The following is a 24579-nucleotide window of genomic DNA, read 5'->3' as shown; positions in this document are numbered from 1 at the left end:
TGGAGCTAATTATATGGTACCAATTCCCAGGTGTGGTCCCTGCCACTGGGACTGAATTCTAAATGTCTCCCAGGCAGAGACAGCTTGGTTCTCATGTTCCAAATTCCCAGTCCCTCTCCCTTGCTTTCCCCACCTACTCCTCTATGTGACTGGCACAGTGCTGGGCAGTGCTAAACACAGTGATTACTGACTGGTGTTAGAAGAATGATGTCCCCACCACTTCCATGAGTCATAAAGAAACTGTAAGTCTTGGGATTCAGTTGCTATGGAAAAGATTTAGATTCTACAGAAAGAACTTTCCAGCTATAAGAGATACGTGACTTAATAGAACTCATTAGTCAGAAAGGGGTTAATCTTTGCAGGAGATCCTTCAGGATGGCAGGAAAAAAAAATAACCTCAACATTTGATCTGGCATATAGACCACTCGGTAAGCTGTATGACTTGGAAGGGTCTTTTTGGGCTCTAGGGATTCAGAAAGCTAAACTATTGTTCTTTTCCCCATAACTGACTGTCCCCTCAACCTTCCCTCACAACCACACCCTTAGACCACAAATAATCATCCTGCTTCTCCATCTCCATTTTGTTCATACTTCAAGGCTGCACATTTTAATGTAGGCATTTAGTGTGCTAAGATCTGCTGGTGAGATCAAAACAAACCACCAGAAAGGAATTGATGGGCTGAAGAAAAGGCTAAAGACTCTTGGCAGACACAGACCACTGTTCTAGCCTGTAGCTTCATGGAGTCTTCAGGCTTTTCCCATCTTGCTAAATATTTTACCGACTGTCTCCTTGCAGGTCTCTCTGCGGACAAGCATAATGAAACACTGGAGGCCTCGCCTGTGGGGTTCTGTCCTCTGGGCCACATGCAGCTATGCCAAGCGGGGATGATGTGGGAGAGAAGAAAGGGAAGAAATAGACTGTGCAGCACTTAAACCCCCAGCTTGCTCCTAGCTTGATGTGGTGGGCTGTTCTCGGTGTAGACAGGGACTCCGGGACACTTGACGGGCTGCTGCTGCTGTCAGTTCCTGCAGGGATTTCATGAGCTGGAAGAACACAAGCCTGCAGCAAAGAATCCCATGCAAGTGGTCTCCCATGCGAGCAGGTCCAGGCTGCTTCAAATGGTGGCCAGTCGGAGACTTGAGGTGGCTGCTCTCTACAGGGACATCAGAGCTGAGATCATGCAGCCCCAGGATTCGAGAGAAGGGAGTCCTGGCAGCTCAGGCCCTGTGGCAATGACTATCCCGCTTAACCCTCCTATTCAATCAACTCAAACCCGGAACTCAATAGCAACAACACTATTTGCTTTCTGGACAGCCTCTTAAGAGACACTAAATCAGTAGAGCTGTGCAGCTTTTGATAAAGGAAATAACTTTTCTGAGTGTTGATTTCTTCATCAGTAAAATGAAAATAGCTTTACCCATCTCTCCAATATTGGGAGGATAATGTAAAATGCTGGCCACCACTTCCGGCACACGGTAAGTGTTCCATCAATGACAGCTGACCCTCTTTTTTCCTCCTGCCCTCCATTTCTCCTCGACTAAAGCTTTTGTCAAAGGTTAACATCTCCCCCAGAGGTGTGGGGTGTCACTGATATCACCTCAACACTGGAAAATCGAGGCCTCATCACTGATTACCCAGGGTCAAACACCCATGGCCGAAATCAAGACCCCAAGAAATCTCAAAGCTCTGCCCTGCACCCAGACCTCTTGGGCTTACAATGCACCCTTTTCAATGCCCATATTCTCTGCAGCAAAGAAACAATGTGTGGACTCAGTTGTGCCCCCACGCTCCCTGTCCGCAGCTGCCCTTGCAGTGTCCTGCTGCTGGCTGTGGCCCGCTAACCCGTTCAGCTCTCCTCCTGACCCTCCTTCCATCTGTTCCATCCCCACCCACCCAAGGAGCCACCCCCGTTCCTAGAGACTCTGGGCACCACCGATAAGGATGGGTACCAGGAACTCCACCCTTTACTGAGAAAGGCAGGCTGGTTTATCGCCACTCAGACCCAGCCAGCGACCACCCTGGGGAGTGTGTCAGCCACCAAGAGCATCGCTGTCGGGGAAATGTTATTAACTAGGAAGGAACTTTACAGAATGTTCCACACAAATGTCACATTGAATTGAATCAGAAATCCAACCTGACCCCCTCCAAACCTGGTCATTCCTTCTAAACCTTGATGGCAGTGACAGAAGAAAGGGAAAGGGGAATGGAGTCTTGGTTGTTTTTCTATTTAACTTTGTGTGGGGAGTGCCCAGTGGTCAATTAAGGTACCCTGGGCACCCAGCCTGGCTGGAGTAAGGGATGGCAAGTGCGGGGGTCTATTTAGGGAGGTGATCAGAGCCCAGATCAGGCCCCACAGAGTTGGCACCGATCTCCATCATGTTCTTTTTAAGAGGGTTGGCAGCCCTAGAGTCTATTTTTAAACCCATGAGAAAGGTGCTGTGTGGATTCCAAAAAGGGCCAACATTAAACCCGAGATCCCTGGAGGAGGGAGGGAAGCGGGGAGGCACAGCTGAACCTAAGATTTTCTCTTCACACACACAGGGGTTCCCCTTATTCCTGGGATCAGATATTGACAGTCCTTCCAAAGGGATCTCTTGGGTTACAGGCCCACTCTTTGGCACGGCTTTAGTGGAATTTGACTCGTAATAAGCTTGTGAGTTGGAAAAGGTTTTGCACACTGGGTCTATTTTTCAGAATTGAGATTTTTTTAAATCCCCCTACCCCCAGTGTGAAAAAATCTATGTGCTTTTTATATATCTGGCATCTCCCCCTTCTTCCTATTTTCAAATCATATGCTCTGGAACCCCCACTCCCTCCTGCATGCACTGCAGAGCCCACAGCCAAGAATTTACAACAGGAAGACCCAAAAAGTCTAAGTTCCCTATGGCCATAGTGCCCAGCTCCCCAGAAACCCAGTCACGGTGCTGGAGGAGGATGGGGAGTGGACCCAAGTGGCAAGCCTGCAGGGGACAGGATTATTTTCCCAATAGTGAGAAATAAACAGGCATCCAAACTCCACTGTTTCCCATCAAATAACCAGATGAAGCGAACAGAATGTTTTATGTACAATAACAAATTTCAGCTTCAGTATCTGTGTCTCTTTTTGGATAAGAAATAGAACCAGAATTCCTAAAGAACAAAATGCCTTGAGATTAAGCAAATGCTTCTGCTAAACAGTTCTGGGACCACCCAGGACTCCCTGGGCAGGAAAGTAGGAGATGAGGTCTCTTCTCATCTCCGCCCAACTCAGAATCCCCAAGCCTAGCACAGAAGCAGCACTCAATACATGTTTCCTGAGCGGAACACGATGCAGTTATGTGCCCCATGTCAACCAGATAGGAGCTCCCATCAGGCATGCTCAAAATAACAGACATGAGTTTAAGCACAATGCTGGCCACACAACAGGGGCTCAATAAACGTTAGCTGGATTGGAATCTAGTCAATTCAGATTTCTAAATGAATCAGATATTCGGGGCTGGTTGACTAAACTGTTCATGCCCCCATGTGCTGTTATGGCCCCTGTAGAAACAGCCTTGGGACCACTGTCGTCTTCTAGGCAGAGAAGTTTCAGGTGCTTCCCATCCCAGGGCCAGGGCCGTGTTGCAGAAAAAAGCCTTCACACCCCAACCTGCCCTATCCGTCCTTTCCCCACAATCTCCATTAGTCCTAAATTGCCAGTCACGCCCAAGAGAGCAATTCTGTTTCTTCAGTCCCAAGGCAGCGAAGCAGACAGCTCTTCAATAGTTTACATCTTTCTGCTGAGGATGGGAAGATGTTGGGGTGTCATGTGGGTGCCTAAATAGAATTCCAAGTGCACCCACATCACCAAGAGCCCTGGCCCATGCCACAGAGCATGCCACATTTCCTCACTGTGCAAGGAATGGGCTGCATTTAGAACTGACACTTCAGAACATATTGCGGACTGGGGAGCCGAGACTAGAGTGGAAATTACACACATTTTGGAAAACGTGGATGAGTGGCACTGCCAGAATGGGCCCATTTACTAAACTACCTTCAGTGTTTCCAAACATTAGGGAAACCTTCCTCTGCAGCCTGCTGGTATGCGAGAAGGAGGAGCACATACCGGAGAAACTGCAAAATCAAACTCACTGGGACGGTGCTAATAGGGAAAATAGGGACTCCTTTTTTTTCAAATTGCCAAACAGGCTTAAGTACTGGCAGTGAACCCCATGGCTCCAGAGTTTCTGAAGGATGCCCAGGGGTTGGACAGCCCTGCATGGCACGCTCACCCTTAGCAATGAAGAAAGGTTCCCACCCTTCCTTAGAAATGCAACTTTGCCTGATATGAGCTGCCATCTGGAGCAGGCAGGGCCAACCAGGGGGTCCCCTGAGGCTTCTCCTTTATTTAAACAATTCACCCCAAGGGACACAGCCAGAATGGGTGGCCCATTGCCAGCCAGAGAGACCTGCCCAAGATTCCAGAGGGGCTTGTGACCCTGGAATTTGGGGTCTGTACCCCTGGAGTTTGTTCAGCCTCTAGAGCAAGGCTTTCCCTGCATGGAGAAGGTAGCCTTGAACCATCCATTGGGAACTGGGCCTGGAAGGCCCCCTCCACACCCTCTAGCCCATGATGATTCACCACAGAGACCATGAGATACAGAATTAAGAGCAGGAAGGGGAAACCGATTTGAAGACAATAATAATAATAAAGCTACAGTCAGCAAGGCATGGTGGCTTACGCCTGTAATCCCAGCACTTTGGGAGGCTAAGGCAAGAAGATCACTTGAGGCCAGGAATTTGAGACCAACCTGGGCAACATAGCAAGATATCTGTTTCTCTATACACAAAAAAAAATTTAAATTAGCCATACATGATGGTGCGCATCTGTAGTCCCAGCTACCCGGGAGGCTGAGGTGGGAAAATTGTTGCCTGAGGCCAGAGTTCAAGGCTGCAGTGAGCTATGATCCTGCCATGACACTCTAGCCTGGGCAACAGGTGAGACCTTACTTCTAATAATAACAGTAATAATAGTAACAGCTACAATGTGTGAGCCAAGTATTGTTCAAAGCATGTTAGATGTGTTAATACATTTAACCCTCACAACTACCCTATGAGTTAGCAACTATTATTATTCCCATTTCACAGAAGTAGCTAAGGCACAAAAACATTAAGTCATTTGTCCAAAGTCCCCCAGGAGTAACATGATGCCTGGGGCAGTGCATGGAACACAGCAAAGGGACTGACCCTGGGCTTTGCACCATCCTGCAACCCAAGGTATTTTTAGGGTAGAGGGGAAAACTGAAATTCAATATTCTCCAATAAGAGTTGCTCAGTCTTGGAAATTTGGGTGCAACCGGGGCATCTTTAATAATTTGGCCATTATCTCTATTCAGAAAAGATGCCAGCCACCAATCACCATCACGTTCAATGCAGAAATGTGACGCATCTGTTTCCATGAACTAGGCCCTCCAGGGTTTAAAGAGGGGGGAATCTGTCCTTTACAAGAGCCATAGAGAAATGGGGAGTCCTTGAATCAATAATCCCAGCCCACTCCAATCGAGCTCTCTAGAATTACAACAGTAATATCATCATGTAACCGCCATTGCACACTTCTGAACCAAGAGAAAGAAGCTCCAGGAGCTGGTGCTAGGCCTTCCCGGCTGGCCCAGAATGATCCTAGACTCCAAGAAAGGATAATGAGGTAGACCAAGCCCGGGGGACCCTCTGCTGTAAAACCCACTTACTCGTCGTCATTGGGACCCTGCTGATAAGGGGTGGCTTCCACTGGCTAAATGCTGACTGCAGAGGTTTCCCCTCTCTTCCCAGAGCCAAAACATTGCAATTAAACCCAATTAAATTACTAACTGGCCTACCTGTGCCTCCTGAATTTTTCCATTTGTACAACTTAACAACAGGAAGACAGGCTCCTTCCTCCAAGATGCACTTAAACTCCTTTCAACAGGGTGCTTAGCAGCTACCACTGGAAAACACCTTGGAATCAGCCCTCAACTTCCTAGTCCTGTTTTCTCTTTACTACCAAGGCAACAAGAGCAGGTGCCACACATAATACTTCACATGGGGGCTCATCGTATTATTTTAATAATTGAAGAGGGACCATTATCTTTCTATTTAATCCTCTTATGAATTCTGGCTGGCTGCTCTTTCAGGTATCTTTTCATACAGTATTTATATCACCCTTTTTATAACTATTTCAATTTAAAAGGTGAGGAAATAAGCTCTAAACTGTCAACCACAGCTTCATTTCTTTCTATGTTGCTTATCTGTAGAAAACCCTGCCCACTCCAGGGGAATCCTAAGGTATGTGTCTAATCTGGATATTTCTTATCTGCACAGTATTGAAGGGTATCTAGAGGCCCCCCTCTTAAAGCCTTGGCTTCATGTCTTTTTAAGGAATTACGGCTGGGTGCAGAGGCTCACACCTGTAATCCCAGCAGTTTGCAAGGCTGAGGCTGGTGGATCACCTGAGGTCAGGAGTTTGAGACCAGCCTGGCCAACATGGTGAAACCCCGTCTCTACTAAAAATACAAAAATTAGCCGGGCGTGGTGGTGTGCACCTATAATCCCACCTACCCAAGAGGCTGAGGCAGGAAAATCATTAGAACCCAGAGGCAGAGGCTGCAGTGAGCTGAAATCACGGCACTGCACTCCAGCCTGGGCTCTGGGCGACACAGCAAGACTTGGTCTCAAACAACAACAACAATAACGTTATGGCTGTGCCGGCAACGTTCTTTCCACCTCTGCAGTTGCATGAATTTGTGAAGTGAAGACCTCATTTCTACTCTAACATCAGTGCTGAAATCCACTTTCATAATCTCCTTTTCAAAGTGACCTGTCTCAGCACCCGTGACCTTGAACTCCTGAATAGAGGGATGTCAAGTGTTAGAGAAAGAATGAAAAATGCACAGTGAATCAAGTATCACACAAAAACAGCCAACGCATCGTTTCTGGAATGACTGAGCTTTAGTCTTCAGAGAGACATTTCCAGGATTTCTGAAATAAGATACCAAGATGCCAATCAACATTTCCGAAGGAACATCATTGCCAATATCCATATCCGCCTCTAGTGCCTCAAGTGCTTTTCGGGTGAGGGTCACAGAGATAAAGTCTCAATGCAAAAATTCGATGGGACTAGATAGGCTTTTTCCTCATTCATTTATTCTTTCATTCAAATGTGAACTGTTGAATTGCATTGTACAATCCGAGCACCCAGTGGTAGACACAAAAAAAGTAAATGCTGTTTGGTTCCTACTCTTGGAAAGACTGCAAACTAATAGAGGTGAAAGATAGAGTTCTATGAAAAATAGGACAATAAAAGGGTTACATACTCAGTAAGATAATAGCTCAAGAGATGCCCCAAGACAGTGTACAATTAAATACCAAATGAGAGGTTGCAACAAGAACCGCCAGGAGTTCATGGGAGTGGCTGAGATCAGAGACAGCTACAGCTCTGGGGGCATCTTTGATGGAGCAGTGAGAATTGAACAGAATCTTCAAAGACTGCCAGGTTTTAGAAAGTCGTGGGGATCCATTTCAACACCACTAATGCTTTTTTGAAGGCCACTGTGTTCCAGAATCTTCTTGATTATAAAAGATAATCAGAGAACACAGGCTTCCTGACCTCCTGGAGAGAATGTGTGGATCCAGAACCAAATGCTTGAAAATTAAAGCATGCATGTTAGACGATAACATAAATATGCCTACTGTAGGAAGCTGTGTGAATGTTATGTAAAGAAATGATTCGTTGCTAATGATCGTATAGCCTTTACAGCCTTAAATGTCTCCTGTTGTGAGGTTGGAGGGAGTTTCCATCCCTCACAAAGATTTTATACAAAGAGGAAAATAAAGTGATGATTTTTAGATCTATTCAGTCATTTAAAAACTATGTGTGTGCCTGTGGAGGGGCCAGGCCTTGTTTAGGATCTGACACTGAACAGACAGGCAGGAATCCTGTGCACACAGAGCTGATATTCCTATAGGCGGGAGGAGAGAGAGACAGATGAGCAGTAAGATCTATTTATCCCACAGGGAAGTGGTGAGTGCTAAGAAGAAAATCAAACGTGGAGTGGGGATGGAGAGGGCTGTGGGGTGCGGTGCCCGATAGTGTTTGGTCCCTGAGGCCTTTCTGAGGAGGTGACACTTGGGGAGCTGGATGTAGGCGGGGATAAGGCCGCAGCACCTGGACATGCCCAGGTTGTGACAGGTAAGCTCCATGCAGTGGGAGACCACTCTAGTGCCCCACTCCATCCCTCTCCTGTCCCTGAGATATGCCCCTTGCTTGGTCTGGAATGTCCTTCTCTACACCTACAGATGTTAGGCAACTTTTTTTTTTCCTTTTTCTCACTCCGTTGCCCAGGCTGGAGTCCAGTGGCACAATCATATCTCACTGCAGCCTCGAACTCCTGGGCTCAAGTGGGCCTTCCACCTCAGCCTCCCAAGGAGGTGGGACTACAGGTGAGCACCACCACACCTGGCTAATGTTTTTCATTTAGTTTTTGTTGAGATGAGGATCTCACTATGCTGCCCAGGATGGTCTCAAACTCCTGGCCTCAAGTGATCCTCTTGCCTTGGGCTCCCAAAGTACTGGGATTACAGGCATGAGCCACTGTGCTCAGCCTGTAGTTTGATGCCCATGGGACAAGCAGTTAGAGGCACTGGTGGAGGAACGAAAAGAAGAAAGAAAAGACAGGAATCGATAGCATTTAGGAGGCGCTGGGTACTGCTCTAAGCATTTTACAAGTGTTCACCCACTTAACCCTCACAGCAACTTTATAAAGCAGGTTTTCCACTTATCCTGATTTTACAAGTGGAAAACAGGGCACAGAGAGGTTAAAAATCTTGCCCAAGGTCACACAGCAGAGAAGTGGTGGGGCTGGGATTTGAACTCAGCAACCGGAGCCAAGTCGGCCCCCACGAGCATGCTGCTCTTGTGCTTCAAAGATGCCTGTGCAACAACAGGAAGCTCAGGAACTCTGAGGAAGTAATGAGTAAGAGAGACATGGGATCTGGCTGGGAAAGCCATGAGAGAGACTCTAGGGAGGTTCTTGGTTCTCCATCGACAGCTTTTGCTACAGAGCACGGTAGTGCCTTGTTCAGGCCACTAACTCTAATTAGTGTTTTGCATTTGCCAAGTGCCTACCCTGTGCTGAGGCCAATGGAGGGATGCTGAAGTCAATGACAGCTGACATAGTCCTCCCAGGGCCTCCCTGGGGACTCACCTGGGAGGCAACTGGTCAATCGGACTAGAGAGTTGGCCTGGGTTCACTTCTTTTAGAATTTTTTTTTTAGAGATGGAGTCTTGCTATGCTGCTCAGTCTGGTCTTGAACTCCTGGGTTCCAGCAATCCGCCCACCTCGGCCACCAAAAGAGCTGGGATTACTGGCATGAGACACCGCACCCAGCCTCTTCTCGATTTTTGACCAATAACTTTCCATTATTTCCTCTTAGACTCCAGTTGAATTCATGAATAGCATTAACATTTTGCAAATGCCCATAGGAGTTTGTTGAGTTAACCTGAGTGACTCACCAGAGAGCCTTCAGCTTATTCTCCTCCTCTCTGGGGGGTGAGATGCTCTCCTCTGCCCACCCAGGGGGTGGGAAGGGGAGGGGACACTTCTCCCTCAGTAGATTCCTCCCTCCGTAGTGGGTCGATGTGTCTTGGACACTGAGGGTCAGGGTGTTCCTGGAGTCTGAGGCCTTGGTGGCGCTGGCTGCCAAGGGAATGTGTGTTCTATGGGCCACCCAGAGGGAACATGTGTGCACATGCATGTGCATGCATGTGTGTGCACATGTGCCTGTGTGTGCACGTGTGTATGCATGTGTATGTGTATGCACGAGTATGTGCATGTATGAGTTTGTATTTGTGTATATATGTTCATACATGTGTGTGTCTGTGCATGCATGCATGGATGTGTGTGTGTGTGTGTGCATATATCAAGGCAACTTGAGACAAGGAAACCAAGAGTGGGTCCCAAGGGGTTAGTGTGTGGGGCTGGGGGCAGTTGGGGGAGAGGATGATGAGGAGGATGCAGCTGGGGGTGGGGAGAGAATATACTACAAAAAGAAATCAAGAGTGGTTCTGACATTTAAATTTCTAATCTCTTCTCACTAGAAAACTTGTAAAACGTCTAACCAGAAGTGCTCAAGAGAAACATCTCTGCCTAGTTCTTCTATATTTGTGGAAAGTCTCCCTCTCTGGAAAACAGTCACCACTTTCTGTTTTCACTGGGGACTCCATTTGGAAGGCTGTAGAGAAGAGCTGAAAGTCAACAGGAGGTGTTACTGGTGATGTGCAGTGCGATCCATCTGTGGCCCATGCACGCCAAAGCCTCTCCAGCCACCTCCATCTCCCGGCTCTCTGCAGTTTCTCTAAAAGGTGGCAAGCTCTGGACTACACACAAGCCTACCAGCTAGGACTCCCTGCTGAGCAGCCATTCCCCAACTGGATAGGGCCACCATGCCAGGCAATTCCAAGATACGCCTTTTAGGCAGAATTCACGAGAATCTGTTCTCGCCCCAGCACAGCTATGCACAGTGCCTGTTGCGTGGGTATCACGTCCAGGGACCACCTTCCTAGGCTCTCTCACTGTATTTCCACCACCCTGCCCTCCCTTCTGCAGTCATCTACCACACTGCTGTTGTCTTCTGCAGAGGAATAAACACACCTCAGTCCCCATCCCAGCAAGAGCAGAAGGCATGACAGAGGTGGCACCAGAGACCACATCCCCTGTGGTCTGGGCCAGCCCATTGCACAGTCACCCCACTGGAGTCTGCACAGATGGCTGCTCCCTGCCCTTCATGGGAAGGGATGGAGCTGAGGGCAGAGACCAGCAATCAACAGAGCCAGGGGAGCACAGACCCTGCCCCAGGGTGGTGACCCAGGGCCAGGAGGGAGGTAGAGGGTCTCCAAGGCCAAGACGGCTGGGGGCAGAGGTTAGCTTCAGGGTCTATCCCGGGGGCTGGGGCTAGGAGGGGGTGGAGAGCACATTGAGTGAGGGCTGGGGGTCCCCACTGCTGGCGGCTCCCCTGCTGCCTCACAGCTAAGGGTCTACGTCACAGTCAGGGACAGAGTGCCAAGAAATACCCCTGGCCAAACTGGGAATGGAGCTAAGTAAACCCAGGGATTTAAATAACTGGGATTTTTAAAGGCTAGGCACAAAACAGGAGTTCATGACAATGTGCAGAGCCCTCCATCTAGAGGAAACATTGCTTATGTGCTTGACACCAGCTCCATCTCACTTGGGCCGGGGGCCCTTCAGCAAGGGTTCCTGCTGCCACATCCCCTGCCTTGGGGCCACCTGATGGAAAAAATAACTGACTATTTCCATAGAGAGCTTTCAAACCAAACACGCAAACTCACAAGGCCAAAACACAGGGCCAAGAAGAAAACGCAGGGGCTTGCTGCAGGGGAGCCCACCGTGTCGGGTGAGGCTTTGCCTGGCATTTCTTGGGTAGGTATTTCAAACAGGGGAAGTAAAGCTGCCCTTCTGCGAGTCCCTTAATGTCACCCTCTGTGTCTCCTTTTATCTATTTGCTGCTAAGCAGCAAGCCACTGAACCATTCCGCTCCCCAGTTTCCTCCCCAAAATAAGATCTTATTTCCCAGAGGGAGCAGCGTAGGAACTGAGTCAGCCCTGCATCCAGCAAGTCTTCCCCTAAACATTGTAAGGCCCTTGTTGCTCCAGGTACTTCCTGACACCCAGGAAGGGTGGGGCCGCCTGTTGAGAACCGTCTCAGGGGGTCTCAGATTCTTGGTGAGTTGAATTCTAAGCATTTTATTTGAATCGAAATGCATCACATTGTATACATCAATGTTTACTTCATCTTATGCATTTGGAGTTAGAGCCTCTCTAATCACCTAGCAAATCCAAGTAAACAAGGTGTAAATCTGGATCCCAAATTAGATGAAAAGATTCCATCCTATTCAGTTTATCAAATTTCAAGTATTTCATTAACTTGATCATTAGATGCTAGCTGATCAGAAAGTCCCAAGATTTCTAACTACTGTAATCTAAATGGTATAGGCGTTTCTAAAATATCCACACTGAAAAAAGCTCCTTTGCTCATCCCAAATCCATTTCATCTGATTGAATGATTTTCTCATTTCCACAGAGAGCTGTTAAACCAGCCATGCAAACTATCAAAGCTACACAGGCCCAGGAGGAGGAAGAAATTAGACAACATTCAAATAAGTCAATTCTTAGCAAAGTAACGGTGCACCTAATTAATTGAATGCAGTGCGTGGGGTTTCTGTGAACCAAGTCCTATTTCCTCTGAGAGCTGTCTAACTGGTAATCCAGTCATTGAAGGAGATCGTTTTGAAGGTCTCCCAAGTCCTACTCCCGGTCCATGCAACTGTCCCTCCTCCAAAATTATTCACAAGACTCTGGTCAAATACTTCCCTCTTCAGAGAATTCTAATTTTTGGAAAGTTCTTTCTCATCTCAAGTTGAAATCTGCTTTCCTGTGACTTCTACCCCACCCTTTCCCAGGTTCTTCCCTGGAGCACCAAGGAGTGAATCTCTACTCTCGCTGGTAGCAACCTGGTGACAAATCTGGACTTTTTTCAGCCTTTTCAGTATTCTCTTTTCCTCTGTTCCTCCAAGGTTTCTCCCAGGCACGGAGAAAGACCCTTTTCCTCATTGAACCCCTGCTGACGTTCATCCAACGATCAAGGTCTCTCCAATAAAGGAAAATCTGAATGTCATCCTCTTAATGGAGACTGACACTGCATTTCCCAAAGTGTGTTCCCAGGAACACCAGCCCTGTGTAATGTCACCCACACCAATCCAAAGGGGGCTCTGGGTAAGTAAATGTGGACAATGAAAACCTTGTCCTTAGAGAGTCACAAACCAAGGAAGTATATTAAAGCCCTGAGCAGGGCCAGGTATGGTGGCTCATACCTTTAATTCCAGCACTTTAGGAGGCCGAAGTGGGAGGATCACTTGAGGCCAGGAGTTTGCCACCAGCCTGGGCAACATAGCAAGACTCTGTCTCTAAAAACAATTGTTTTTAATGAGCTGGGCATGGTGGCATGCACCTATAGTCCCAGCTATGGGAGAATCACTTGAGCCCAGGAGATAGAGGCTGCAGTGGGCTATGATTGCATCACTGCACTCCAGCCTAGGGAGCCTTGGTGGCATCGCAAGATCCTACCTCAAAAAAAAAAAAAAAGCTTGCCGGGCGCGGTGGCTCACGCCTGTAATCCCAGCACTTTGGGAGGCCGAGGCGGGCGGATCACAAGGTCAGGAGATCGAGACCACGGTGAAACCCCGTCTCTACTAAAAATACAAAAAATTAGCCGGGCGCGGTTGTGGGCGCCTGTAGTCCCAGCTACTCGGGAGGCTGAGGCAGGAGAATGGCGTGAACCCGGGAGGCGGAGCTTGCAGTGAGCCGAGATCGCGCCACTGCACTCCAGCCTGGGCGACAGAGCGAGACTCCGTCTCAAAAAAAAAAAAAAAAAAAAAAAAAAAAAAAAAAAAAAAAAAAAAAAGCTGTGAGCATTCTTGGAGAAACTGATGAACAGTGTTTAAGCCAAGATTCCATAATCACATTTGACTCTAAAACTCTTTATTTCCCCCACATAATAAACACGCTTTGGGAAAGGATGGTTATTTTCACTCTGACCGAGCTTTTAACACTTCACTGTATTTCTCTACCCCACTCTCTCACCCTCACCCTCTCTATCCCATTCCCCACTCTTAGCCTCCTGGTCCCCAGGAACTAACACCATCAAAACAAAGAACTTTAACGCAATAGCTCTCAGTATTTAGTGAATTCCATCTTAAAACGAAGCATCCTTTTGGGATACAATTAATCAATTCTCTAATTTTCTGGCTCTGTACATGTGAACATTAGTATATTAAGTATTCACTCCTTCAACGAGATCTGTATTGTAATACAATTCAATGCTACCACCTACCCCAAGGGCATTTTTCAGGTAATTGATGTTTGTCATTAAATTCGCTGACAAATATGAAAGGCAAGGAGAAAACCAGAAACATTTTGGACACTTTTTAGCATGCAAGTATATCTAAATCTATTCAGTTAAAGCTTTTTTTTTTTTTTTTTTTTTTTTTGCCTTCCACAAATGTTTTTATCTATAATATTTTTCATGTGCACTTGGGAGCTAATTACTCAAAGAAACCTCATGGTGAAGGTTTTGCAAATTAAACAAACATCCTGCAATGCATCTGGGCTTTGAGTCTTGATGTGTACAGTTTTTAAGGTGGTTTTGTTTTTGATTTTCTGAGTTCAGAAGAAAACCCTGTACATAGTGGAACGAACTATGTTCCTTCAACAAATCAGGGTTTCTTGAAGGAATGGGCAAAGCAGGTGATACAAAGTTTCCAAAAGATGGGCCTCCCCTGAGGTCACACATGTGGTCAGCGGGCTTCCAAGGGTCCCATCTGAAATGCCTCACAGGACCTGGAGGAGCGACGCTGGGCTTTGCCAGCCCTCGAGCCCCAGCTTCTTCTCTTGAGTCTCCTGTTTCTGCCCCTCAAACGAAAGCAGAATGAGACTGGGCATGATGGCTCACTCCTATAATCCCAGCAGTTTGGCAGGCCAAGGCAAGAGGGTCACTTGAGTCCAGGAGTTCAAGACCAGCCTGGGCAACATAGCAAGACCTCTTCTCTACAAAAAATTTTTAAAAAATTACCCAGGGGTGTGGTGCATGACTATGGTCCTGGCTACTCGGAAGGCTGAGGCAGGAGGATGGCTTGAGCCCAGGAGTTCAAGGTTACAGTGAGCTATGATCACACCACTGCACTCCAGTCTGGGTGACAGAGCAAGACCCTGTCTCTAAAAGCAATTAATTAGATAATAAAACCACATGAAGCAGAATGAGTTTGTGATTAAGGACTCTGACTCTGAGGTCAGCTTGCCTGGCTTCCTGTCCTAGTCCGCAGCTGTCTAGCTATGGAGAGGGGAGTAAATCAATCTCTCTGTGCCTCAGTGTCTTTATCTGTAGCCTGCAGTGACCTCACGGGATAACTATGGGGATAAAATGCGCTCCTGCATGCATGGTTCTTCAATGAGGCTTGGCTGGGGTCTGACCTTCCCCTCTTCTGGGTGTGGTCACTCCAGTCCCAACCACTGCTGCCCTGCTCGCTGCGCATCCCTGAGGTGGGGTCTTCATCACTTCCGGTCTGTGCCTTCCCGCAGGCGCTGCCGAATTGATCTTGGTATCCAGGCTTCCTTCCTTTCCAGATCGCGCACTGCAAGGGTCCTCCCGCTCAGAGTCGTCCATTGCTCCTTGGTGTTTTCCAGACCCTTTAAACACCCCGGCGGAGACTTGCCCAGCCCTTCTGGGTCCACTTGGCAGCGGAGGGTCCGAGCTGACCTCACGCTGTCCGCACTGCCGGGCAGCCGTACTCTCCGCCTGGGAGCCCTCCTGCGTCCCTTCTCCCTCCACGCTGAAGTGTCCCTTACAGCCAACTTAAAGGCGCCTCCCTGCGGATCGTTCCCTATTCCCTCCCTTGCAGTTTTCCCTCAAAGCGTTGTACCTCTTGTTGCAGGTTCCTTTTGGCGGCATTTGTGGTCGAGGCACAGCCCATCTCCCCTTCCAGGCTCTTAGGTGCTTTTCAGAGAAACCACCACAGACACTGAAAGAAGAGGAGGAGTTCGCATCTTGCCAGGGGCCAGGAATTAGGAACATCTCAGAGGGGGTGCTCCCTGTAGGAGGCAGGGCTGGAGGGGCCTCTACAGGCAGCCCTGCCTGCTGCCCCTGAGCCCTGAGAGAACCCAGGGGACCCTGTAGACAGGCTCCGCCCAGGTCACAGTCATAATAATGCCCCTGAAGAGAAAGCATCTTTATTGGTAAAGAAATAAAATTAGATGCAAACAAGCAAAGCAAAAATCTTTCAACAACACCTTCAGGCTGCCCCAGCCACTGCTGGCTCTGAAGCCATCCCATTTATTCAAAGGCTAGGGACAAGCCCCCAGTGGCCACGTTACAAACTAACAGAGTCGAGAGAAGGGCTGAGAACAGTTATCCTAATCCTGGAGTGGCTATTTAAGTACCGCTTTGTGCCTGAGACATTCGGAGCTATTTGCTAATCCTGGCCCAGCACTCACCACCATGCACCTCTGTGGTGGTCGGTGCCACACACTAGCATCTCCGTTTCTCAAATGCAGGCATGAGGACACTGAAAACGAAGTGAATTTTCAAAACTCCGCAGGAAGACTATCTAGATGAAGCCTGGAAATTCAAGTCTCTCAATTTGCCAGTTCATCACTCCACCTGCCGATGCTTTTTAACCAAATCTGAGAAACACAGTGGTTCTAATGAAAGGCTGTTTCTATGGCAGATGCCATAAAGAGAAAAGAACAAAGGTGGTGGTGGAACAAGTTCCCTTTAACAAATCACTCAATGCAAGAAGCTTGACACGTTTTCATGGTTTCCCACACACTCAAGTCAGAGTGGGTGTCCGGTGGTCATTCATTTTTCCACTCCACATGTATTTATTCAGTGCCAGCGACATCCCAAAGCACAGAGGGATGCCTGATGGGGGTCATGGCCTTAAGGGGCCCAGAGGGTGAGGAGCCAGGAAGCTGGACAGGAGAGCAGGCCCTGGCCTGGCCCAGAGGGGTGGGCTGGGCTTGGACAGGGGCAGGGAAACAGGGGTGGAGGGGCTGGCCCTGGGGGAGGCCAGTGGAAATGAGCAGTCATGGTTTGTGGGTGATTATGTAAAAAATGTGGGAAAAGTCCGCTCTGGCTGGTGATATTGAATGGCAATTCACACCTATTTAGTAATGAAAAGCCTCCCCAACTTATGGATTCAGCATAGTAGAAAGAGCTGGGCTTAGAATTCACACAGTCCTAGGTCAGACCCTGCCACTTACTGGGTCTCTGACCTATATTTAAGGGAGACCCACCCCCCTACCCCCAGTCCAACCTGACAGGGGTAGCTAGGAGAGATAAGGAACTGGAAACCGTGTGGTATCATATGACCTTCTGAGAGGTAAACCAGTGCAATCAACACAGATGCATAGCCCCAGCTAGCTTCAAACATCCTTGAAAAACAGGATGTCTCTTAAGTAAATAGCAGTCAAAACATGGCTCATCTGATTAAGGCTAAACTAAAGAAGGAGACAGAAAGTAGAAAAAAATAGCCAGACGTGCTGGCCTGCACCTGTAGTCCCAGCTACTTGGCAGGCTGAGGTAGGAGGATCACTTGAGCCCAGGAGGTGGAGGCTGCAGTGGGCCATGACCACAGCACTCCAGCCTGGGTGACACAGTAAGACCCTGTCTCGAAAGGAAGAAGAAGGAAGGGAGGGAGGGAGGGGGAGAGAGAGAGAGAGAGAAAGAGAGAGGAAGGGAGGGAGGGAGGGGGAGAGGAGGGGGGGAGGGGAGGAGAGGAGAGGAGGAGGAGGAAAAGAAGGAAAAACACCAGTGACCTAGAAATGGCTACCATAACACTCCCAGTAACACACCACCCTGCCCCTCAGTACCCCTGGCAGAGGTTGCTAAGTTATCAGAGCACTCTCGCCCATAAGTCTAAAAGTGCCTTCAGAATCTCTCTCAACACAGCATCCCAGGCAGCTGCTATCAATCGGATTGGCGTTGACACTGGGCAGTGAGACTCATTTTCTATTCCAATGTTGTTTAATCAGTAATTTGTAACAAACATGGTGCTCTCGGCTATGGGGCATGCATGATTCATCATGCCATAGCACAGCCTTGATGACAGATTCAAGATGATGTCGCCTCCTGTTTTTCTGATTGCGCCCTTACCAGGACATTGGTTGTAACTGACTTGCCTTTTAGGTTTTCTTGATAGGACAGAATTCACTGACCAGAGAACACAAGTGAACAAGAACACAGAAGAAAGACAGAGGACCGGAGGATTTCTTATTGTGAAGTTGGAGTGCTGACGCAAACAACAGACACCTGTGAGGTGCATTAAGTCAGTTTCCAAACCTGCTATCCTCTGGTTATGTCTCAAAATCAAGTTACCGGAACTACATCTCAGACCACAAGGGCACCTGCTTGACCAGCCAGTCAGTATCCCCAATAAGCAACTTTATTTCATCACTCTTCCTAGCTGCAATCTCAGTTTCCTTATCTGTAACATGGGTAATTTTTATGTGGCTGCTGCGAGCATTAAATATGCTGCGATATTTAATCACGTAGCACTGTGGCAGGTACACAGTAGCTACTGAAGAATGTTCATGATCTTCCAGTTCCCTCTATTTAGGACCTCATCAAGCCTTGCCAGTAGAGGAGCAGTATTTTCACTCCAGTGACCCCTCTTTGAGAGGGTCTTGCCAGAGGGGGCTTCCTGAAGCCGTAACACTTTCCTACTCAAAACCTTTGTGGGCTTCCCCAACCCTGTGGACGAAAGACCAAAGTCTCAGGCTGACGTTCAGAAACCTCCTCAAACCAGCCCCTCTCTATCTCTTCATCCTCATCTCCTACTCTGTCCACCCCACGTGTCCCTCAACACTGGATCCCACACCTCTCCCAAACCACAAGCCACACTTTTCATGAGGTTTTCTGTTTTGTGAAATTCTACAGATTCCTCAAGGCCCATTCAAAGTTCTCTTCCTCTGCAAAGCTTCCCTGGCACACTCCCTGGCTTTCTTGGCCAGAGCGTTCACTCTTCCCTGTTTCAGCCTCCATGGTATTGTTTGAAAGTAGCATTTCCCACTTCCTGAGAACAAGGGACTGTGTGATTTACTGTTTCCTACGCCATACATTCTGTTGGCCTGAGTCAAAGGTACGTGGAAGGTAGAAAGATCTTTTTAAAATTTCCAAAGTTCTTAGAAGGTTAAGAGTTATTGATCCAGAGAAGAACCTGTGATTCCAAAAAAGTTTATAATCACCAACATTTCCCAAAAGGCTGGCTATGATTTCCTCAGGACAACCATGATGGTCTTCAGTTTCCAGGTGCGGACTGGAGATGCGGGGAGCGCACATATCTGGCAAAGGATAACGTCCAGAAAGCAGCAGAGCACAGGTTGGAGGTCAGCCGCTCTGGCTGCGGTGCCCACAAGCTGGACCATATGCTGTGCTGCTGGGTCCCTACGGTCACACTGCCAGCCTCAAGGCCCTGCGTGGATGGGTTCACCTGCACCGGGCAGTCTGGGTATTGGGACTGCAGACTAGTGGGGAGACAGGCATCTAAATAACAGTTTCAGCATGACCAGTATGGTGAAGAGTGTCTGTCTTAAAGGGTTAGGAGACAGACGTGAGCTGGAAACCTTGCTGGGAAACGTAGGCCAATCAACTAACTGTTCAACCCTGTTTCCTCATCTAGAAAGTGAGGACAGTGTTACCTACATCCGAGGACAGTTTCAATACCACATTAAGATGAAATATATAAAGAAAGTTCTGTGCTTCTTGTATGGTAAAACTATATAATTCCACACAGAAGGTTTGAAAAGCTGGTAGAGAGGCAAGGGATAAAACCCCAGGGATCTCAGGCCACGCAGTCCAGCCAACTCCTGGGCCGACCCTGTCGCTACCTGGATGACGCGTTCATGAAAAAGGTATTCAGAATCCGGGTAATTCCTGTCACCCACCTCCAGGTCCACTGTAAGTCCTACATCACTCACCAAATTGCACTCTCCATGCTGTGATAGGCCAGACTGTCCTAGGGTATCTGACCACTTGGGAAGGATTTTTTTTTTTTTTCTGAGACAGATTTTCACTCTTGTCACCTGCGCTGGCGTGCAATGGTGCGATCTTAGCTCACTGCAACCTCTGCCTCCTGGGTTCAAGCAATTATCCTGCCTCAGCCTCCCAAGTAGCTGAGATTATAGGCACCCACCACCACACCCAGCGAATTTTTGTATTTTTAGTAGAGACGTGGTTTCACCATGTTGGCCATGCTGGTCTCGAACTCTGGACCTCAGGTGATCCGCCCGCCTCGGCCTCCCAAAGTGCTGGGATTACAGGCGTAAGCCACTGCACCCAGCTTGGGAAGGAATCTTGAGCCCATTCCTATCCTAACTCAGGGAGCGAGCTTCCCCTTTCCTCCTAACCACTGCACCAACACCTCTGCACCTCCCCGCCCGCCCAATTCATGAACTGCCCTGAATCTCACTCCTGGCGTATGCCTAATCCTCAACTAATCCCACTAGTTCCCTGCATCTGTACAACTCAAGATCCTATTATACAGCTTTAAATGCATGCAATTAATAGAAGACTTTGAGATATAAAACCCCTTTAAGAACCTAAGGAATAATCTCTGATGGCGGAACTTTAGACTTCCTGGTTAATGGGGGTTGGAGGAGGTATTCAAGGACTACGAAGACATTCTGGCACCTTCAAATCACGCGGTGTAGACAGAACATTAGCCAGCCCCAAGCGGGACTTAGACATGTTAGAGGTTAGACAGATGGCAGATGAGGAGCCTCTCGCCATTGCCTCCCTTTGGAGAAAAAGCAAACTACAGGTACACACCCTGGCCCAGCCTAGCTCCCCCACCCAGAGAAGAGGTTGCCAGAGTGGGCAGAGAGCAGGACAGAGGGCACCAGGTGGTTGCACGAGCTGTTAATAGGTTTTCTGAGTAGCTGGAATCCGCTCCACTGTTTGCAAATCATCATCATCCTCAATCAGTGGCTGCGCCCCTAGGTGTGGAGAAGGGCTGGGCCTCTGCCAGCCTCTTTTCAGCTTTCCTCAGTACTAACTCTTTTTTTTTTTTTTTTTTGAGACGGCCTCTCCCTCTCGGCTCACTGCAACCTCCGCCTCCTGGGTTCAAGTGATTTTCCTGCCTCGGCCTCCCAAGTAGCTGGGATTACAGGTGCCTACCACCATGCCTGGCTAGTTTTTGTATTTTTAGAGATGGGGTTTTCCATGTTGGCCAGGCTGGTCTCAAGCTCCTGACCTCAGGTGATCCACTGGGAGGCACTAACTTTCTTTTTTCTTTTTCTTTTTCTTTGTTTTTGAACAGAATCTTTCTCTGTCTCCAGGCTAGAGTGCAGCTCTGCTCACTGCAACCTCCACCTCCCAGGTTCAAGTGATTCTCCTGCCTCAGTCTCCTGAGTAGCTGGGATTACAGACATGCGCCATCATGCCCAGCTGATTTTTGTATTTTTAGTAGGGACAGGGTTTCACCACGTTGGCCAGGATGGTCTTGATCTCTTGACCTCGTGATCCACCCACCTCAGCCTCCCAAAGTGCTCAGGCACTAACTTTCTGAAGGAAACTGAAACCAGGTGCCCTTTCTTCCAAAATATTGCTTCATTTCCCACTTCTGGAAAGGGCATAACAGTGTTCTGACCAATATCACCATGGGGGAGGGCCAAGAGGCTCCCTGCTGCCTTCCAGACACCACTGGGGGGCCCAGAGCTTTCTCAGGAAGAAAAACCCTTCCAGGAGTTCCTATAGGAGAGAAAGGCTGGGGGCAGAAGGTCGTTTGCTTTGTTTTTCCTAATCTGTCTATAAACAAGTTTTCTGCACAGGCAACACACCCTGTCTCATTCCTGCGCCACCTTCCCCTACACGCCAATAGGTTTCAGCAGCTGCTCAGCCGGGCCCATTAGCAGCAGTCAGCCTTCCTCCTGTAATGCGCTTTTCTTCCTGAGCCCCTACTGTAAATTCAGGAGATAAATCAACCTCTGCTCAGAGAGCAGCAGCCGAGGGGAGGGTGATGGTCAAGGGTGAGTGAGAGGCAGCAGGAAAAACAATGCCACTTCTCACTAGATTTCTAATTGGTTGTCACTGCCTGTCGGAGAGTGACGACAAACACCACACTTGCCCCGAGAGGGCTGCAGTCCAGGCTGGGTTGTGCCGAGAACCCTCGGCCGGCAGGGGCGTCAGGCTGTGACCACCTACTCCCGCACGGGGCTAGCTTGCAAATTTATTTTCCAAATTTTCCCAACATCAATTGGCCCAACATTTTCCTAACAGCCAAAGCTCACGATCTGGGCAAGTGAAGGAGAAGCAGGATCTCAGACTCATTCATGGGTTTCCAATTAATTCATTTAACAAATCTATTTTTCAGCCCCACGTTCAAGACCTTGGTAGAAGCCAGGGAAAATAAGAGGAAGTGACTCAAAGATGAGTCAGATGGAGCTGCTGCCCGCCTCCCGCCCGCTCACAGCGGGGAGGAGGGATGACATATATATAAATAAGCAGGGAGGTGTGGAAAATGAGGAGGGCCCTGAGGGAGGTTCTGATAAAGTGCAATGAGAGTTCAGAGGAAGGAGAAACTATTTTATGAATTTTAAAAAATCCCAAGAGCAGAGTATCTAAAAAGGCATCCACGCAAACCCTAGAGCAATAACTTTCAATCACAGGTTTGTGAGCAAACTGCTAAGCAGTCATCGACCACGAGGTGTTCTGCAAATAATTTACTGTTCGTTCATGAATGCAACCAACATTTAATGAGCATCTACTAAGTGGCAGGCACTGTGCTAAGTGCCAAGGTCACAGCAGTGAACAAGGCAAGCCCGAGTCCCACCCATGTGGAGTTTCTGAATATTATATAAAAATTTCCAAGTGCAGTCTGTTGAAGGAACTGACAGTGTCCTGGAACAATTATTGTGGGAGTGCTGAGTAAGAAGTAGTCCAGGGCCAGCTGTGGTGGCTCATGCCTGTAAACCCTGTGCTTTGAGAGGCCAAGGAGTGAAGCTCACTTGAGGCCAGGAGTTTGAAACTAGCCTGGGCAACACAGTGAGACCCCTATCTCTACAAAAAATACAAAAATTAGCCGAATGTGGAGGTGCACACACCTATAGTCCCAGCTAATCTGGAGGCTGAGGAAGGAGGATCACTTGAGCCCAGGAGTTGGAGGCTACAGTGAGCTATGCTTGTGCCACTGCACTCCAGCCTGGGTGACACAGGGAGACCCTGTCTCAAACAAACAAACAAATAAACAAACAAACAAAATAAAACAGTGCAGGATCAGGACAGGAGGCATCTCAGGAAGGAGTCTACACTGTCCTGAGAACACTGTGAAGCGGCTGAAGATTTAAAGCAAGAAAGAGAAGTGGTAAGATTTGCCCTTCTAAAACAGCACTTTGGTTGTGTGTGAAGAATGGATTAGAGGGAGTGAGACCACCTGTAAGAAGACCACTGCTAGTTTTTAAAACTTAGAACACATTCAAGGTTCCCCTCTATCACAGCGCTGCTCTTGCATGCTTACACCCAAGCTTTCTTGACAGCTCGTGCTCCAGAACCTTGGTCCGCTTTATCCATGCCAAGGTCCCAAGAAGACCACGAAGGATCTTCTGTAGCTGTGATCAAAAGTTCATATACTACATATGAATTGTGATTTTATAGTGGCTCCCATCTCCTTTTAAATATTACCAGTGGTAAATTATTAAGTAAGAAGCATCTATAGCACTATCTATTTTCTCATTAAATAGGAAAGTGTAAGAGAGAGGGGGATTATTAATACCCAGGTATGGCCATGAAATACGTCATGCAGAACAATGTCAACAACGAGCCTTATGTATCCCAGAGGGAAGCAAGTTGAGAACAGTTGCATCAGAATTGCATGATAACACCATTTGCCACACTATATCAGGTGGTTTAATTTGGTAGCCCATCCCTACAAAATGTGAATCCCTGGTTTCAAAGGCATTAGGAAGTCATAGATATAGGTAGAAGTCAAATGGTGCCATTTGCATCATACCAATACCGTCTAATGATTCTCATCTCGCTCGAGGCGGAAGTAAAATCCCCACATTTTACTTCCTGTACAAAGCCCTGTATTTTCTGCACCTGTGCCCCTTTCCCAGTCTCTCCGACCTCACCTCCTCCTGCTCCTCCTGCCTCACTCTGCTCTAGCCACACTGGCCTCCTGGTTAATCCCATGACACACGCCTGCCCCGGGACCTTTGCATGTGCTGTTTCCTCTGGAGTTGGGCCTGGCTGTCTCCTTCACCTCTTTATCCAATGGCACCTCACTGAGGCTGTCTCAGAGCACTCTATTTCAATTGCAGAACTCCCCACACATCCTATTTCCCTTGCCCACTTCCCTCTCCCTCAATAACAGGACTGACTTTTCACCTTTCAACAGAATGTAGTTGACTCCTTTATTTTGTTTTTAGTCTATTTCCTTTCCCTGCCAGGAAATAAGCTCTGCAAGGACAGAGTTTTTGTCAGTTTTATTCACTGCCATATTTCTGGTGCCCCAACAGGACCTAATACACAATAGGTGCTTCATAAATGTTTGTTAAAGATTGTTTTGTTTGTTTGTTTCTGAGACAGAGCCTCGCTCCATCACCCAGGCTGGAATGCAGTGGCATGATCTCGGCTCACTGCAGCCTCCACCTCCCAGGTTCAAGCGATTCTCCCGCCTCAGCCTCCTGAGTAGCTGGGACTACAGGCACACGCCACCATGCCTGGCTAATTTTTTGTATTTTTAATAGAGACGGGGTTTCCCCCTATTGACCAGGCTGGCCTCCAACTCCTGACCTCATGATCCATCTGCCTCGGCGTCCCAAAGTGCTGGGATTACAGGCATGAGCCACCGTGCCTGGTCGTAAAGGTTGTTACACAGACCTCGAGGACAAAGGTTTTTAGTCACTTTACCTTTAGAAAACACTCTATTTTCTCTGTTCGTTTTCTCAACAACAACAACTGAAACCTGCTTTTCTAAATATATTTCAGTTTGATTAATCTCAAAATAAGTCAGCTGGTTTT

The 24579-nt window shown here is 48.1% G+C and overlaps 1 protein-coding gene across 15 annotated transcripts in view; it reads right to left on the bottom strand.

The window, feature by feature from the left end:
• LOC105476533 (ankyrin 1) overlaps positions 1–24579 on the bottom strand; it is a 244720-nt gene that overhangs the window by 119346 nt on the left and 100795 nt on the right. The window contains exon 1 of one of the 15 annotated variants that reach the window (XM_011732533.3): positions 15485–15569. The exons of the other annotated variants lie outside the window; for them this stretch is intronic. Coding sequence (XP_011730835.2) covers positions 15485–15535 — 51 coding nt within the window. The 5' untranslated portion in view covers positions 15536–15569. Of the gene's footprint in view, positions 1–15484; positions 15570–24579 lie in introns of those variants that run through there. 15 annotated transcript variants of the gene reach the window in all.

Source organism: Macaca nemestrina, chromosome 8, assembly GCF_043159975.1.
Source record: "Macaca nemestrina isolate mMacNem1 chromosome 8, mMacNem.hap1, whole genome shotgun sequence".
NCBI classification, from domain to species: Eukaryota; Metazoa; Chordata; class Mammalia; order Primates; family Cercopithecidae; genus Macaca; species Macaca nemestrina.
The sequence above is the reverse complement of the archived record's forward strand: the minus strand, read 5'-3'. Positions and strand labels throughout refer to the sequence as shown.